General features: G+C 45.6%; 1 protein-coding gene across 7 annotated transcripts in view; it reads left to right on the forward strand.

The window, feature by feature from the left end:
- Nucleotides 1-16,666, forward strand: part of CHD2 (chromodomain helicase DNA binding protein 2) — a 73,493-nt gene that overhangs the window by 38,491 nt on the left and 18,336 nt on the right. For all 7 annotated transcript variants that reach the window (XM_065076627.1, XM_065076626.1, XM_065076629.1 and 4 more), the window contains 16 exons: nucleotides 3,656-3,717; nucleotides 5,061-5,183; nucleotides 5,505-5,654; nucleotides 6,570-6,703; nucleotides 7,345-7,570; nucleotides 8,290-8,390; nucleotides 8,874-8,918; nucleotides 9,079-9,254; nucleotides 9,933-10,057; nucleotides 10,691-10,907; nucleotides 11,549-11,638; nucleotides 12,463-12,653; nucleotides 13,645-13,833; nucleotides 14,500-14,662; nucleotides 15,048-15,200; nucleotides 15,689-15,760. In XM_065076627.1, coding sequence (XP_064932699.1) covers nucleotides 3,656-3,717; nucleotides 5,061-5,183; nucleotides 5,505-5,654; nucleotides 6,570-6,703; nucleotides 7,345-7,570; nucleotides 8,290-8,390; nucleotides 8,874-8,918; nucleotides 9,079-9,254; nucleotides 9,933-10,057; nucleotides 10,691-10,907; nucleotides 11,549-11,638; nucleotides 12,463-12,653; nucleotides 13,645-13,833; nucleotides 14,500-14,662; nucleotides 15,048-15,200; nucleotides 15,689-15,760 — 2,217 coding nt within the window. The remainder of the gene's footprint in view (nucleotides 1-3,655; nucleotides 3,718-5,060; nucleotides 5,184-5,504; nucleotides 5,655-6,569; nucleotides 6,704-7,344; nucleotides 7,571-8,289; nucleotides 8,391-8,873; nucleotides 8,919-9,078; nucleotides 9,255-9,932; nucleotides 10,058-10,690; nucleotides 10,908-11,548; nucleotides 11,639-12,462; nucleotides 12,654-13,644; nucleotides 13,834-14,499; nucleotides 14,663-15,047; nucleotides 15,201-15,688; nucleotides 15,761-16,666) is intronic.

A 16,666-nucleotide genomic window follows, 5' to 3' on the forward strand; every position in this document is an offset into this window, starting at 1 on the left:
TCAGCCACAGCAGCAGCCCTGAGGGGCAGCCTGAGCCCAGCAGAGTTTTGCCAGTGCTGATACTGGAGCTCCTATAAAAAAGGGCTGTGCAGCCGGCATCTCTTGCTGGGCTGACAAAAACCCTGGTGAGGACTGGAGATGGATTTTTTCAGCTTACCTTGTGGCATTCAGGGAGGTGATGATACTAAAATCAAAGTTGCATGCAATGCCCAACTGCTCTGTGTCCCGAGGACGGTGGGTGACAGGCTGGATGGGACCTCAGGGGCACACTCAGCGCCTGGCGTGCTCCCAGCTCCCTGGTTATCATCAGCCCAGGCATTTACCACCAGCCAGACTCTGTGGGTTGGTGTTGATAATGGGGTGTCTCAGCACAAGCTCTGTTTGTGCTGCAGAGCCACAAATCTCACCCTGGGGTTGATTTGAGCAGTGCAGTGGAGAGTTTTACAGCTGGGTCCTGAAATGTGGATTTAAGCGGAATTCAGAGGTTGCCAAAACATGCTTACACTTAAAGTATATATATATATATATATACACATATATATTATTTATGCATAAAATGGTAGAAAGCGGAGCTGGAGCCTGGCAGCTGAGGGTGAGGATGCCAGGAGGAGCTGGTAAGAGGAAAATGGGTGGGTGGAAGGCGGGGGCCAGAGAACCCGAGTCCCCGGTGGGCGCAGACACGGAGCTTCCCGGCACTAGGGAGGATGTGGGAGCACAAGGCGGGCGGATGACTCAGGCTGGGACTGGCTGTGTCAGAGGAGACAGAGCTGGGCTTGACGCGCATCCAAAAGAGACAATGGTGTCTTTGAAAAAATGTAACTGAAGGCGGCTCAATTGCAGTCACAAGTTGATTTTTTTCAAGGCTGAAAGAGATGAGGAAAGGAGTAGTTGTTAGAAATGAGTATCAGCTTTAGAGACAGCGACAGCAGGGGAAGAGTAGAGGCATCAGGAAAACGGGCACTAGGAACTTGGAAAGCGGGAGTTTGGTAAAGAAGTGGAGTTCATTTCAAAGAGCCAGAAGTTTTATTTGGTCTTCTCCAAATCTGATCTTTTCTGACATAGAGCAGAAGAAAAATCCACCTTTCTTGTGGTTTGCCATAGGACAGCAAAAAGCAAGTGTGTGTTGGGGGGCAGCTCTCAAAAAACACACCAAAATTGGGCAACACAGCGGCATTAACCCTGCAGGCGGGGAGCTGGCTGCTCTTTTGCAGCTCCATCCCACCAAAGCTTGAGGAAGTGGGTAAGAGATTAAAAGAGGAAAAGAAAACTGAGGACTTCTAAACTTTGCTATGTCGAAACTGAAATCTGTGCAAGGCTTGGCTTATGTCCCAAGGGTAGGCAGGGCTCACCAAGGTGTTCACCAGTCACTTGCTTCCTGGATGCTTGGTCTGTGAGACTGAGATTTGTTGCAGGGATGTGAAACAGGTGAACATGCATTTGTAGTGAGATATGGTGCCAAAAGATGTTGTGTCAGTGAAATTCAGCAGAGCTTTTGGTCTAACGTGACATCCAGTATTTCAGTATATTTTAATGGAAACACTGATGCAGACGAGAACTAGATTTCTCTTGGTGGAAGGGAGGCTGGAAAGTGGAAATAAAGGATGCAGAAAGAAAGTGGTGGGGTGGGCCAGAGCTCTCCAGAGCCTCGACTTCTTCATGTTGTAGCTTACACCATTTCACAAAATTCTTGTGTGAACAGCTCTAGGCTGGGGTGTATTAGAAGGGGGGTGGTTAGTAGATCGAGAGAGGTCCTCCTTCCCCTCTACTCCGCCCTGGTGAGACCACATCTGGAATATTGTGTCCAGTTCTGGGCCCCTCAGTTCCAGAAGTACAGGGAACTGCTGGAGAGAGTCCAGCACAGGGCAACCAAGATGATTAAGGGAGTGGAGCATCTCCCTTATGAAGAAAGGCTGAGGGAGCTGGGTCTCTTTAGTTTGGAGAAGAGGAGACTGAGGGGTGACCTTATTAATGTTTATAAATATATAAAGGGTGAGTGCCATGAGGATGGAGCCAGGCTCTTCTCGGTGGCAAACAATGATAGGACAAGGGGTAATGGGATCAAGCTGGAACACAAGAGGTTCCGCTTAAATTTGAGAAGAAACTTCTTCTCAGTGAGGGTGACAGACACTGGAACAGGCTGCCCAGGGAGGTTGTGGAGTCTCCTTCTCTGGAGACATTCAAAACCCGCCTGGACATGTTCCTGTGCGACCTCACCTGGGCGTTCCTGCTCCAGCAGGGGGATTGGACTAGATGAACTTTTGAGGTCCCTTCCGATCCCAAACATACTGTGATACTGTGATACTGTAAGCTTTGTGAGCTGTAGGGTGGTGTGTGTACCGGGAGATGCGAACTAAGATACATGCGAGACGGACAGACTTCACCTAGAGCCAAAGCTGAATCCTGCAGCATAAGGCAGTATGAGATGGAATATGACCAGTAAATGTGTAGATCAAGCAGCCTTGGAGGCTACTTTTGTCATTTTAATGCTCCTTTAGAAATCTCACATTGGTTTCTTCAGTTTTCTCCCTGCCGATTTGTGTTTTCTGGGGCAAGTGTGTAAGGTGAAGTCATCTGTTGGCTGAGGGGTGTTATTTGTGGGGTAATCTGTTTTTCTGAAAATGAGCTTGTGTACAATGCACCTAAAGATATATATATATATATATATATATTTGAGCTATCTTGGTCTGTAGGAGTTAACAACACCCACATTTCAAATAGTACATCAAGCGGTTAGAATATCTGTAGATATATTTAGCCAGAGAGACCTCACTGGTGGAAGCTGGGGGATGAGGGGGAAGGAAAGCAGCAGCGCACGGCTCTGAGCCAGGCAGGTCCTCAGCGACTCAGGAAGGCAACGAAGCTCTTGTGAGGAGAATATTGTATTTTTAGAAGAATTTCCTGCCTTACAGGAAGCCTCTCTAATGAAGGCAGAGATCATAACGCATTTGTGTGGCTGCGAAAGTTTCTGCAGTCACAGAAACTAAGCCTGAATGCCCCCAAATATTGCAGGATTCCTGCTGAAATAGCAAGTATGGACACTCACAAATGTACATTCAGCCACTGCACTTCCAGTTAAGAATTTTGTAAAAAGGCTGAGCTGTGGCACTGCAGCAGGACCTCGAAGTGCTGCCCAAAAAGCCCAAATTCCTGGTGCAGGAGCCATGCTCACCTTGCACCGCAGGCAGGGGCAGCAGCAGCGGGAATTTGGGCTTTTTGGGCTCTCTGGAGTACGTTTTGGCTGCAACACTGGGCAAGATGAGGTTTGGTGCATTAAATTCCCCCTGTGGTTTTGTAATTCATGGGGTCTCACACACACTGCAGGTCTGTCTGGCCACTGTCCCCGCTGAGATGGCATCTCCCAGGGGTTGGAGGTTGATGCTGAGGGGTACGTGGGTCACAACCTTCATCCCAAGGTCAGGGGCTCCAGAACAGATGTTGTAGTAGATCTCTCCAGCATTTCTGCAGACTCATAGTATCTTATGCTGAGAGCACAGCGACATTAACCCTGCAGCCGGGGAGCTGGCTGCTCTTTTGCAGCTCCATCCCACCAAAGCATCCTTCCAGCACAGACCACGTGCATGCCTTTCAGTTGCGTCCTTGAGGAGACAGTCCAGAGTGAAGCCTACAACCTGATTTTCTTTCTTTTCAATTGAAGGCGAGTAGTGAATCTGAAAATGAGAGCCCAAAAAGAAGAGGCCAGAAGCAAATGAAAAGAACGTAAGTTTCTAGGGAAAGGGTTGTGAATGAATGTGCTTTGTTGTGTCTTATTTTTCAGAACAGTAGTATTGGATCGTTTGATAGGCACTGTCAACACAGCTTGTAAAAGAGATTATTTTACATTTCCATTAGTAATACTTCAGATTATTAAAATTGAAGTGTGAATATGGGTCTACAGATGAATGCAGTTTCCAAGCTTTTATTTTGTTTATATTTTCCCACTTTGCCTGTGACAGAATCTGAACAAATCAGGTTCACTTTCTGTTGTCAGTCTTTCACTTCTCCATCAGGTTACTTATTCTCCTTCAGAGATTCTTAAAACAGTTTAATCCCGGCTCCTCTCCCCTTTTTGATTGATAGAGAGTAAAATACCAAAGCATTATCGTATTTTTTTCTTTCATAACCCTCTACTACAAAAAAAGACCTTCCCTAAAGGATGTTCTGGTTGTCTGATCACCATAAGTGAGTTCACTTACAGTCATATTTTACTGCCTTTTTCCACCTAATAAGTACCTTTTAGTTTTTCCATACACTGGAGGGAACTACAAGCTGCTGGATGGAGAAAACTTAAAATGCAGCCACCTGATCCAGCTTCCTTTCTCCTCTTTCATGTCTTTTAATGTTTTGTTCAGTTGTACCCACCAGTGCAGAACAGGAGGGGAGGTAATAAAGCTCAGGGAGGACTGTGGTAGTACACACATCTCATGGGCAAGGGGAATAATCCATCCTCTCCTTGGAGAGGGGAAAAGCTCCTTCAAAGTGCATTCAACAGCCATAGCTTTGCTCTGAATTGCCCACAGAGAACCTGCCTCCTTCCACTAATGGTACAGCATGATTTGGCTTCACACTTGGCAACTTTAATTGCCTGAATTTAGATGACAGGAGACTTCTTGCTCCATTTTCTGGGCTCCAAGGAGCTCGTGTAGCTGTGCATGGTGTGGCTCGTGCTCTGTAAGTGAAAGCGAGCACTTCTCTTCAGATTTTTTCCAGCTCATTTCAGAAATGCAGAAATGGATGTGAAAAAGAAATAAATGGAAGCACTTGCCCACCTGGTTGTAAGAAGTACAGCTCTGCCACAAGAACTGTTGTAGTATGTGTTGAGAGCCACTGTTGCTCTAGATATACATGAACTAAAACCCAGGTGACAGAGGTGTCTTGCTAAAAGCAGAGAATCACACCAGAAAATCCCCCCTGCATTGCACTGAACAACCAAGAGTGCAGTTTTGAACTTTTTCTCGTATTTATAGCTTGCTAGTATTAACCAAGATGACTTGGATGTCTGCTTAGCCAAGTATGTGTGTTGAAATATGATCACCCTTCATGACCTACGTTTCTGACCATAGAAATAAATGGAAGAGAGAGGTCTCTGGTGAAGAAGAGGATGAAGATGGAGGGGAGCAAGGCACTAGTGGAGACAGTGAGCCTGAAGCGAAGAAAGTTAAAGCAAGAAGACCTGCCCAAAGGAGGTAAGGAGTGGTTGCTTCAGTCTGTCCATTTTCTGCATATGTTCTTTCTGCCTGTGCTAGGCGGGGAGGTGATCTCTATTTATTGCTCAAGAATATTTGTTTCTGCAATATTACCCTTGTTTACAACCTAGTAAACCTAGTTACTCTCTTGTCTACCCATTTCATGCTCCAGTGAGTGATGCAGTGGTTTCCATGGTAGTTAGAGCTGACTAAATCCCTAGAAGTCTAATATTTGAGATTTATGGTTTCTTAAAGACTTACTAAAATTGATGTTTATGTAAAACATGCTGTACTATGGCTTTCTATTAATTCTGATTTTAGAACAGTGGCCAAAACCAATGTTAAAAAGCCTCACAAAACCCAGCGTGGGAAGAAGAGAAAGAAACCAGACTCGACTGAAGAAGATGATGATGATGAAGACGATGAGACCCCTAAGAGACAAACTCGACGAAGAGCAGCCAAAAATGTCAGGTATCAGGAACTGGGGTGTTGCTTGATGATGGGAGCTGGCTGGGGAAGAGGGAGACACTAGAGGACCCTGTGTGATCCTGCAGAGAGATTCTCCTCTGCCCTGAAGATGCCTGTTGGCTGAGATGTGGGTTTTTTAAGAGGTTCATGCTTCAAACATTTGAGTTTTCTTTACCTTGTTTTGCTGTTTGTAGAGGAAGGAATATTTACTAGTCACTCCTAGAGAAACATGAGGAAGTTTGCATAATGTTCCTAAAGCACTCTCCAATAAGATTAAGAATTACAAAAAATACTTAAAGGAGTAAGAGGGAGCAGCTGTGCTAGATTGGACCAGTTGTCTGAGAGTGGCTGATAGGTGATGCATTGGGACAGAACATTGGGACATGGTGGAGATAAAGCATTATCTGTTCCCCGAGGTACCTTCTCACCTTCTGGCAGTCGTAATAAGGGACTTGCAAAGAGCCACCCAAAGAATAATTTTTGGTGGTTAAATGTTCATCAAAGATGAGAAGTGTATTTCCTAGTGCAGCATAGGCACCCATGCAGCCTTTTGGTGCTTTGCAGCCTCTGTTGTTGAACATAAAATAATCTTTCACTCGACAGAGGAGACTTTCTTTGTTGGTGATGGTGTCGCTTCTGCTGCGGGGATTGTTCCACCTCCTTATGAAGAATCTGTTGTCAGCCATGGTCAGAAAAAACTATATGGACAAGACAGAGTGTTAGTCTGATGAAGTGTAGCTATCTGAGTGTCTCAGGGAAAAATTCTGAATGGCTAACTTAACAAATGCATGTGCTGAACATGCACAGAACTTCAGGATAGATGCTGGAGCAGGCTTGCTCCAGTGCACACCATCCTGTGTGTTCCTGGACTGAGTAGAGTCAAGGGCTTTTTATTGATTTGGTTTTGATCTCGTTCAGTTACAAAGAAGATGATGATTTTGAGACGGATTCTGATGACCTGATAGAGATGACTGGAGAAGGAGCTGATGAACAGCAAGACAACAGTGAAACTATTGAGAAAGTCCTGGACATCAGACTTGGGAAAAAAGGAGGTGCGTAGTTCTGGAAAAAGCCTTTGTTTCTGATGCCAATCGTGTGCACTCGCAGCTTCTCTTGAGTTTCTGCAACTTCAAAGTAGGGCCAAGGGTTGTTTCATTGCTCTTCACCCTTTTGTCTCTGCCTCTTATTTATGTCTTCTAGCACCTTTTGTAAAATCTAGCATTGAAAAACCTAAAATGTGAAGTTTATGTGTTTGGCAGCTTTCATTTAGTGTGCATGTACTTCAAAGATGTAGTCATTGTTCTGCAATTCTTGCTTTTCTCTTTTTTGAAATATAAAATAGATCTTCCAGTAGAGTCAGTTTTTGTAGCTCCATTGACAAAAGCCATAATGAAAATAAAACTGATGTTTTGTTCTCATAGCCTTACAAAAGTGTTTTTGTAAAACTGAATAGCTGTCAACATTCTCAAGAGATCTTTGAATTATACTTAAAGAAAAAGCATTTATGAGAGATTTTAAAAGATTCTGTTATATGGAAAACTGTTGTGTCTCTGGCTTATTGGGCTGCAGAATCTGTAGGATATTCTTGTGCTGTCACAAAAGATCTATTAGAAAAATAACTTTCTGCTCTAATGCAATTCATGTCCAGTGCTTGATAACAAAGGTACCGACCACAGCCTGATTTCTTTTGCAGCCACTGGTGCTTCCACCACCGTGTATGCGACTGAAGCCAATGGCAACCCCAGTGCCGACTTTGATCCTGAAAAGGATGAGGGAGAAGTTCAGTACCTGATCAAATGGAAAGGCTGGTCGTATATCCACAGCACATGGGAGAGCGAGGAATCCCTGCAGCAGCAGAAAGTGAAGGGCCTCAAAAAGCTGGAAAACTTCAAGAAAAAGGAGGAGGAGATCAAGCAATGGTACGCTTTACTTCAGCCAGTGATTTGGCCTTGGGCGATTCTTTTTTAGGCAGAGGTTTGCAGAGTGGTGGCTGAAAACATTTGATTTGTTCTTGCAAAGCATATTGCATCCAAAGCAACTGTTTTCAGTGCACAACACTCACGTCTCTCTTTGCCTACTGATGAATGTTGCCTCTCATAGAAATTATGTCTGTGGAGGAAGAGGCATGAAATCCACAATATTACCACTTGCAGGCTTAAGAATTGGGGTAGCTGACAGCAAATAAATGGTGAACAGATTCACCTGGCGCAAGAGGTGACATGAGGGCTTGCAGCCTTATTAACCTCTGTTAAATATGGGTTGTCTGTGTGCAGGATTTTGCATCAATTTATGTCTGACCTCCCCAGGAACTATAAGGGAGCTATGGTGTGTTTCCAAAGTGGTAAGTCTGGAGTAGCAGCTTCTGTCTCTGATTCTGGTTTTGAGGCTGATTCTTGCAGCAGAACAAGGCGTCATTTGACATGGAGTCAGTATCAACATTTATGACATTTGCTTCTCAGTAGTGATTGATAATTATAGGAAGCTTTAAGAAACATGTCATATAAGCAGTAGTCTGCCTCAATGACTTGTCTGAATGACAAAACTGTATAGGAAAGTAGAATTTCCATATGTGGCCTCCACGAGTGTTGTGACAGAAGCATTACAGTGTTTTTTTTGTTTTGGATTTTTTTGCATCTAGGCTGGGCAAGGTATCGCCTGAAGATGTAGAATATTTCAATTGCCAACAAGAGCTAGCTTCAGAGCTGAACAAACAGTATCAAATAGTGGAGAGAGTAATTGGTAAGTGAAAACGTTTATGGATTTCTATTTACAAGCCATACATAATACAAATCGATCACTGTCCTTGCCTGGAATATGGGATGATACACTGGTTTCCAAGGGCATGTTGGAATTGCTGCTGCTGACGTTCTTTGACTTCAGCCCTTTGGATGCAAGGTGTTTGCATCCAGAGCAGCAGTACAGGCCTGGCTGTTGTGAGAACCACTTTCCATGAAGTGGCTGAGGATGTGGTTAGGCTGCAAGATTTTCATGATTATTTATTAAAAATAAAAACAAGACTTGCTGAGCACTTCAGTAGTATTATGATCATGTTAGTCAGAGGTGCCGGCATCCAGTTGTTTTGGGAATTGGCTTGGAGAGCTGTTTAACCTATTTTTGTACAATTCCTACAAAAGTGAGTGGCAGGGACAGCCCTCCTGCGCTGCTCCCTCTGCTGGCTGCCAGCCCTCCAAAACCTTCCTTCCCTTCTCTCTCCAACCACAGCCATGAAGACCAGCAAGTCTGCGACAGGACATTCAGATTTCCCAGGTAAAGGAGCATTTTTTTGATCCCTGTTAAGCTTTTCGTACCAGCCAAGACGTGTCTTGTGGTTGTACAGGTGTTTCAAACTCCCCTTGTGAGCCACGCTTCGTGGTTCAGCCACAGAACCACAGTTGCTGAGGTTTGGGCTTTTTTGCATATTTTGCAGCAAACAGTCGCAAAACATCCTCGAATGACCCCGAGTACCTGTGTAAATGGATGGGGCTGCCCTATGCCGAGTGCAGCTGGGAAGATGAGGCTCTGATAAGCAAGAAATTTCAGCATTGCATTGACAGCTTCAACAATCGTAACAACTCCAAAACGATTCCTACCCGGGACTGCAAGGTTTGTTTGCTTCTCTTCTCTCAAGCTGCTGGGCTTCTTCAGGCTGGGTGATGACACAGAAAAGTGGGAATGTGAAGTTTTGTCGGGATAAATGTCAGAGAACGTTTTCCCATCCTCCCACCAGTGTTTGGATAGTTGTTTGCTGCACTTGTAATGTACTTTATGCAGAGGTGTGAACCCTTTTTGTTCTCATTTACTCTGTGCACTGTGAGAATGTTATTTCTCCCTGGGGAGTGGGAGGCTTAATTAATCCTTGCAAAGTGCTTCCTCCTCAGAAGGTGCTGCAGCAGAAATGCAAAGTTTTAATATCAGTTGGATGAAAAAACAGCACACCTGGGAAAAGAGGAAACCTGCAAGACACTGATGTGGTAGAGGAAAGAGACAGAGATAATGGGTGAAAAAACAAGTGGAGAAAAATGAAGGTGGAGCTTGTTCCGTCTAGTGTGCATTATGTACAACTAACAGCATTCTTGGGGGGATTCACAGCCCTGGTCATCAGAACCAGAGGACAGCAGGCAAAACACGACACTGTGGGGTGGCTCTCTGAACTGCAGACATGAGCACTGCCTAGGAAAATATGGATGGACTTAAACCAATGAACAGATACACATTCATTGTTGAATTTTTAACCTTACTTTGTCTTTTTCTTCATTGGGCTAACAGCATCTTCTTTTCCAGGTTTTAAAGCAGAGACCGAGGTTTGTTACCTTGAAGAAACAACCTTCTTACATTGGCAGTGAGAACCTGGAGCTACGGGATTACCAGCTGGAAGGCCTCAACTGGCTCGCTCACTCGTGGTGCAAGTACGTACAGATTCGTTTTATCTCCTGATTTTTGGCCCAGTAGTATGTGGCCCTCTTGTTTTCAAATGAGGCCTCTACCTGTCTTGTTTCTGCAGCTTGAAGGATTTCAAATATTGTCATGCCCAGTTCCTTCATTGCCAATACTGCAAGCAGGAACTATCTGGAGCATGAACTTAAGAAACTATGTGTAATAAACAAAAAGGTTGTTCCCTGTCTGGGCATGTTCGCATGCTGGACTTGGCTGCTGTGTGAGCCTAGAGCATATCAGCCTTAATTTTCCATTGTCCTAACTGGAAAAAGAGTTTTTGGCTTGGCATGCTTATACACTTGTTCAGTTCTTCGAGAAATGTCCTAAAATGAGGCCACTTGCTCCCCTCTCCCTTTGCCTTTGTACTTGCTTGCCAATTTGGGGTGATCATTTTCGCAAATTCCTTTGCTGTTCCATTTTGCAAGTTATTGTACCACACACAGGCCAGATGTCCCCAGGATCCACTTGGAAGCGTTCGGATACATGTATTTACAGTGCCCCCTCTCTGCCCTGCTGTAGGTTGCTGTTTGTGCTGGTGCACAGTCAATTAGTAGTGGCGGAAATGGGCTTTTTGACAGGATTTATGTTTCCCTCTTCTTTTTCAGGAACAACAGCGTGATTCTGGCTGATGAAATGGGCCTGGGCAAGACGATTCAGACAATATCATTCCTGTCGTACCTCTTCCATCAGCACCAGCTCTATGGCCCTTTCCTGGTGGTGGTGCCCCTGTCGACTCTCACCTCGTGGCAGAGAGAATTTGAAGTGTGGGCACCCGAGATCAACGTGGTGGTTTACATCGGAGACCTCATGAGCAGGAACATGGTGTGTAATCAGAAAGCAAGGGGTGTGGGGCTGGGTGGAAACGTTGGGTGCAGGGCAGGAGCTGCTGTGTAACGTGTGAGATGCAGTCTGCTGGAGAGGCTGGGGAATAGTGCTGGCAGTACTGTGGGCAGCCAGAGCTGCTGTAGCTGAGCACTTGGGTATAATTCACTGCTGCAGGGACTTTTCTACCTTATTTCTCCCCTTAGAGTGAGCACAGGAGTGCTGGTTTCCCTCAGAGGGTCTGGAAACCACTTCTGCACTAGGCTGAAGCATGCTGCAGTAAGGTTTACAGCAGTGCAGAAGTGCTGAACTCTTCTATTCTGAATTATTCAGGCAATGAGGCACACAAGTGTTGAGTCTAGTGGTGTCAGCAGTGAGGGAGATGATGCATTTGTTTGGCAGATGACAGTTATGTCACCACAGCAAGTTGTTTGACCTTGTTTTGTTATCTGTGCAAAGGCTGCTGAACCATGTGTGCACTAAAACAATCTGGTCCTTGGGCACCCTGAGCTCATCAGGTGGCACCTTGAACTACCGGGGTTTGGACTTGGTCAGAGTCTCTGGCTATAGCTACATTAAAATAACAACTGTTAACTCTTTCCTTGCGATAACAGTGGTTGAACTTTTGCCTCCTCTCACAGATACGTGAATATGAGTGGATCCATTCTCAGTCTAAGAGGTTGAAATTCAATGCACTTATCACAACATATGAGATCCTTCTCAAGGATAAGGTTAGTAATGGTCCAATGATTATTTTTATTTAGGATTTTTCTCTCTTGAAAGGGAGAAGCCAGCCCCCAACTGGTGGGTTTGCCCTCTCTTTCCTGTGTGGTGATGGAGATCATGTAGCTACTATTTGTTTTTGTTTGACAGTGATGCAGAGGGAATGCGAAACACCCATTGCAGTGTCTTCACTCTTGTACTATGGCAGTTGTGTTATTCTTTATACTTGTAAGACACCAGGCAGGGCAGTAGTTGGGTTTTACCTGGTTTAATTTAGGCTAGTTAAAAGGACAAAACATTACACTGAACCTCAGTGTCAGGAATATCTGGATTTTTACACTTAGAAGAAATCAGTCTCCTTAGGAAATGCTTATCAGCCCTGTCAGTGCATTACTGAGTCATAGCAGAAAACAAGAAGCTTACTACTAATGAAAAAAAATAATCAAAGCTCTCAGCTTAAGTGCTACAGCAGCGCCCAGGGGCATGGGGAAAGGAGGAGCAGGAGGCTGGGGGAGGACTGTGTTTTCAGGTTAAAGCAAAAATGGATTAAAATAGGTGTAACTTGCTAGAAGACCATTCAGATATGGCAGGAGCGCTCTACAGCAGGGCTAATTTTCACCTTTCCTTTCTGGGGAGGCAAAATTACTGTAGGCATCTTGATCCTAAGATTTTGTTAACAAAAAACTCTTGTGAACCCAACTCCCTTGGTGATGGGTTGGGCACCGGGGCTGGGGCAGGACACCCTATGGTGGTTTCTGTGCAAGGTGGTGAGGCTTGCCTGACTCAGCATCTCCTTGGGACCTGTTTGATTTTTATTCTTCTTTCCCTCCAGGCTGTTTTGGGAAGTATTAACTGGGCCTTTCTAGGCGTGGATGAAGCCCATCGGTTGAAAAATGATGACTCTTTACTGTACAAAACATTGATTGATTTTAAGTCCAACCACAGGCTGCTGATCACTGGCACCCCACTTCAAAATTCACTCAAAGAGCTCTGGTCCCTGCTGCATTTCATCATGCCGGAGAAGTAAGTCTCCTTTTGGTCCTTCAAAAAGCACGTCTGTGTGTCCGTTCTTGTCTGTGAAATAGGTTTGAGGGAGTACAGAATGCCAGAAATCCCCGAATGAAATCCCTAAATTAAACTCAGTGGACTTAAAGCAATGAAAGGGAAATAAATATTGGTGGGGAAAATCAGAGGTTAAATGACTGTGTTGGTATTTCTGGCAGCCAATTGAATGGGGAAACCTAATACGTGCCTTCTAAATCTCTTTGCTGTCTTAGAGCCATCTCTAAAATAAGCTAAACTTATTTTAAACCATCATCTCAACCATTTCTGAGGTTTCCAGTACATTGTGGTTCAACCACCGTCGCCAAACATTTTGTGGCAGTCTCTGGGAGTATTGCTCAAGGATGGTGCTGTCTAGCTGATTGTTCGCCTGTCCACATTATCACAAATGCTTTGTTTTCTTTGAAACAAAATGGGCTATGTGCATTGCTAAGGCTAAGACAAGCATGTCCCAAGACTCACTAAAATGATGTTTGACTGCAAAAAGGGCTGTCCCCCAAATTCATTTTGTTGGATTATAGAGTGAAGGAGATGTTTGAGGTCTCCCCAATGAAGAAGAAGAGCAGATCTTAGCAATCCAAAAGAAACTTCAGAGCAGAGTAAAACATAGTCCAGTTGTCAAAGCTTTGCCTGGGGAGCGCACTGTGGAAAGTTCAGAAACTGCTGCCAGGAGACAGCAGAGCAGAATACTGGAAACCCTGGGATTCTGGGTCCTGGGAGTCAGTGTGGAGCTCAAAGATAATATGTTAGGAAGGCACCTAAGCCCAGAGAGCTTCAAGTTTTACCACCAGTCTGTTTAGTTAGCTAGAGTAGAGTGAACCTTTGATCCTCCAGTGTATCTTCATCATGATCTTCTCTCTTGTTGTGCAGCAGGAGCATATCCAGTAGATGATGTTTGGTGTGATAAGACAAAAGGTAATGACCCCGCTCTGCTCCTTGTTTCTGTTGCTAGGTTTGAATTCTGGGAGGATTTTGAAGAGGATCACGGGAAAGGTAGAGAGAATGGCTACCAGAGCCTTCACAAAGTCCTGGAGCCGTTTCTCCTACGCAGAGTGAAGAAGGATGTAGAGAAATCTTTGCCAGCCAAAGTGGAGCAGATCCTCCGGGTGGAAATGTCTGCTTTGCAGAAACAGTATTACAAGTGAGTGATTTATTATGTTACTGGGAGTGCCAACAGAAACGGGCACATCTTTCTGTGCGGGAATATGTTTCAGTGTACTCTGTCCTTCATAACACAGAAGGGAAGGGAGTAGACTGATGCCATAACGAGACTGATGCCTATCTCTGAAGGTTTTGTGTGGGAACAGCAGGATGTGCAGTTCCAGCTAAAGGGCCTTGGACAGATTATATAGAAGTATGTTTTTTATGGGTGTAAGAAGTGATAGCCCAGGCCAGTGAGAATGATATCTTGGGTCGGAAAACCACCCCCATATGTACGACGTGTGAATGTTGGGCCTGGGTGTGTGAATGAGTGGGTCGGAACGGCACCCACACGATATGCAGGGGAACGTGACTGAAAACAGTCACAGCATCAGTGTGGTGTGTTTAGAATAACATTTTTTGAAAAAACTGTTTAACCTCCTGGTGCAGCCCTATATCTGTAAACCTATAAATTGAGAACTGTTGATGAAAGAGAGCTCAGCTTTGCCTGGCCCTGTTTTCGCTGCTAACAAGAACTCTGTGCCTTTGTGTCTCTGTCTGCGTCTGTATGAATTGCTCTCGTTGCCACAGTTTTGTTCCTCCCAGGCTCCTGTGTGCCCACTTCACACTGTGAAATTACCTGAACTTTTTATTTTCCTGCCTGCAGGTGGATTTTGACAAGAAACTATAAAGCTCTTTCGAAGGGAACGAGGGGGAGCACGTCTGGTTTCCTGAACATTGTGATGGAGTTGAAAAAGTGCTGCAACCATTGCTACCTTATCAAACCTCCTGAGGAAAACGAGAGAGAGAATGGCCTTGAGACCCTGCAGGTGGGCAGTGTCTTTGGTTACCACTGGATTTCCTTAATTTTCCCATTTCTCCTGTCCTCACACCAAGATAAGATCTGATGAAGCTTTAGCTTCTGCTGCTCCTCTGTTAAAAATAGTCCTCACAGCTGAGCTGCTGAATCTCCCGCCCTCCCCTTCCACTGTGGGCAATATTTTCTGGCCGTTTAGAGTGGGAGGTGCATGTAATATAACATCTATTTTGGATTATTCATTTTTTTGTGTGGCCTCTGGTGTGTAAATCCAGATGATTTGATTAGAGATATCCAGGAGAAGCATGGCTCCAAGAGAACCAGATCTCTGTGTGTCTGTGTAGTGTACCTAAGGTAAGGCTGGAAAGCATCAGCTAGAATGATGGTTACTTCTTCAGTCTCTGATCAGGAGCAGTGGAAAGCTAATTCTCTTGGACAAGCTGCTGACCAGGCTGCGGGACAGAGGCAACAGAGTGCTGATCTTCTCCCAGATGGTGAGGATGCTGGACATCTTGGCAGAGTACCTGACTATCAAACACTACCCTTTTCAGGTGAGAAACATCAGCGTGGAAAGCAGTTGGGTTCATTTGAAAATTCAAGAAAATGCGGAGGGAGCCTGGGCAATGGGACTCACTGACTTTCCCAGAGACTGGTGGCTGGGATCACAGGTTATGCTTACTAAAACACACTGGAGGGAACTGGGAAGTCCTTTCATGCCAGCGTGGCCTCATCTCCACAAAACGGCTCCTCTGACAGGCCCCTGCTTGGGGCTGTGTCCTGTGACAAACCCTGAGGAGAGGACAGCGAGCACGGACACCCTGGCTGGGAGCCTGTAACGGGAGCTGCGGTGTCACCCGCTGTGTGACTGAGCATTCCCCTAGCCTGTGGGCTAAAGCAGGCCAGTTATTTTTAATTGGCGGCTATTTTTAATGATTAAATGCTGCAGGCAGGGAAAAGGGGCTGTAGGGCTCCCAGAACTTGGATGAAGCAGTTCCACAGGGCTCCTTCTTTCGTTTATCGTTATTGTTGATTTTTCCAGCGCTTGGACGGCTCGATCAAAGGGGAGATCCGAAAGCAGGCGCTGGACCACTTCAACGCTGACGGCTCCGAGGTACCGCAGTGGGGCCGTCCCGCACAGGAGGGGCCGGGGGGGCTGTCCAAAGAGCGGGCGTTAATGGATGTGACTGCCAACAGGGGATTAGTTCAGTTCATTGCTTTTTACAGGACCCCAGATACTTCTAAAGACACAGATATAGCCAGTTTTGCAACTAGCCATATTGCTTATTTTTAAATCCCTTGTTCAAAAACAGGGCCATAAGTCCCATCTCCAGAAAGTCCCAAAGATGCTGGGAAGAGTCAGAATTTAACAATTCTCCCCCTGTGGTCTGGGGAATGAAGTGGTTGCTAAATGATTCCTCTGGTCTGAACCTGGTTTTGGATATGAAGTGGCAGAGGCAAAAGGAGGATTTTAAGTGTCGGCAGGTGGTGAAGTCTGGTGTTGGAGGTGAAAGTCTCCAGCGTAATAGGAGAGGGTGTCTCAAGCCTCTCGTCTGGGCTTGCTGACTCACAGTGACTGGTGTGAGGCACTTGTTTTGTGCCACAGTCAGCCCAGTCTTGAGAAATACCCGTCCTCGCTCCAGAGGCCTGGACTGGGGAGGAATCGTGGCTGACCCAGGAGATACAGCCAGATGCTTCATGGCAGTGGGAAAGGTAACAAATAAAGGTGAAGAGGAGACAGCAGAGTGGGTGGGAAAGGAGCAGGTGTCCACAGAAGCTGCACTTTCCCCTGTCCTGGGCTCATCCACGGGGGCTCAGTCGTCCTGGCTCTAACCTGCACCCCGTGCCCTGGGACCGTGACTCAGACGGTCTGTTAGCTGCTGATCTCACTCCCTGCAGGCTTCAGACAACAGAAAGCACGTGTTCGCCTGCTGCCTTTGTAGGAGTTTGGTGGGCAGTGGGGTCTGACCTTCAAAAGTGACTCCATGGTGCCCTTGCCCTGAGCTGTTTGAGTTTGCTC

The sequence above is a fragment of the Columba livia genome, chromosome 11 (genome assembly GCF_036013475.1).
Source record: "Columba livia isolate bColLiv1 breed racing homer chromosome 11, bColLiv1.pat.W.v2, whole genome shotgun sequence".
Taxonomy (NCBI): Eukaryota; Metazoa; Chordata; class Aves; order Columbiformes; family Columbidae; genus Columba; species Columba livia.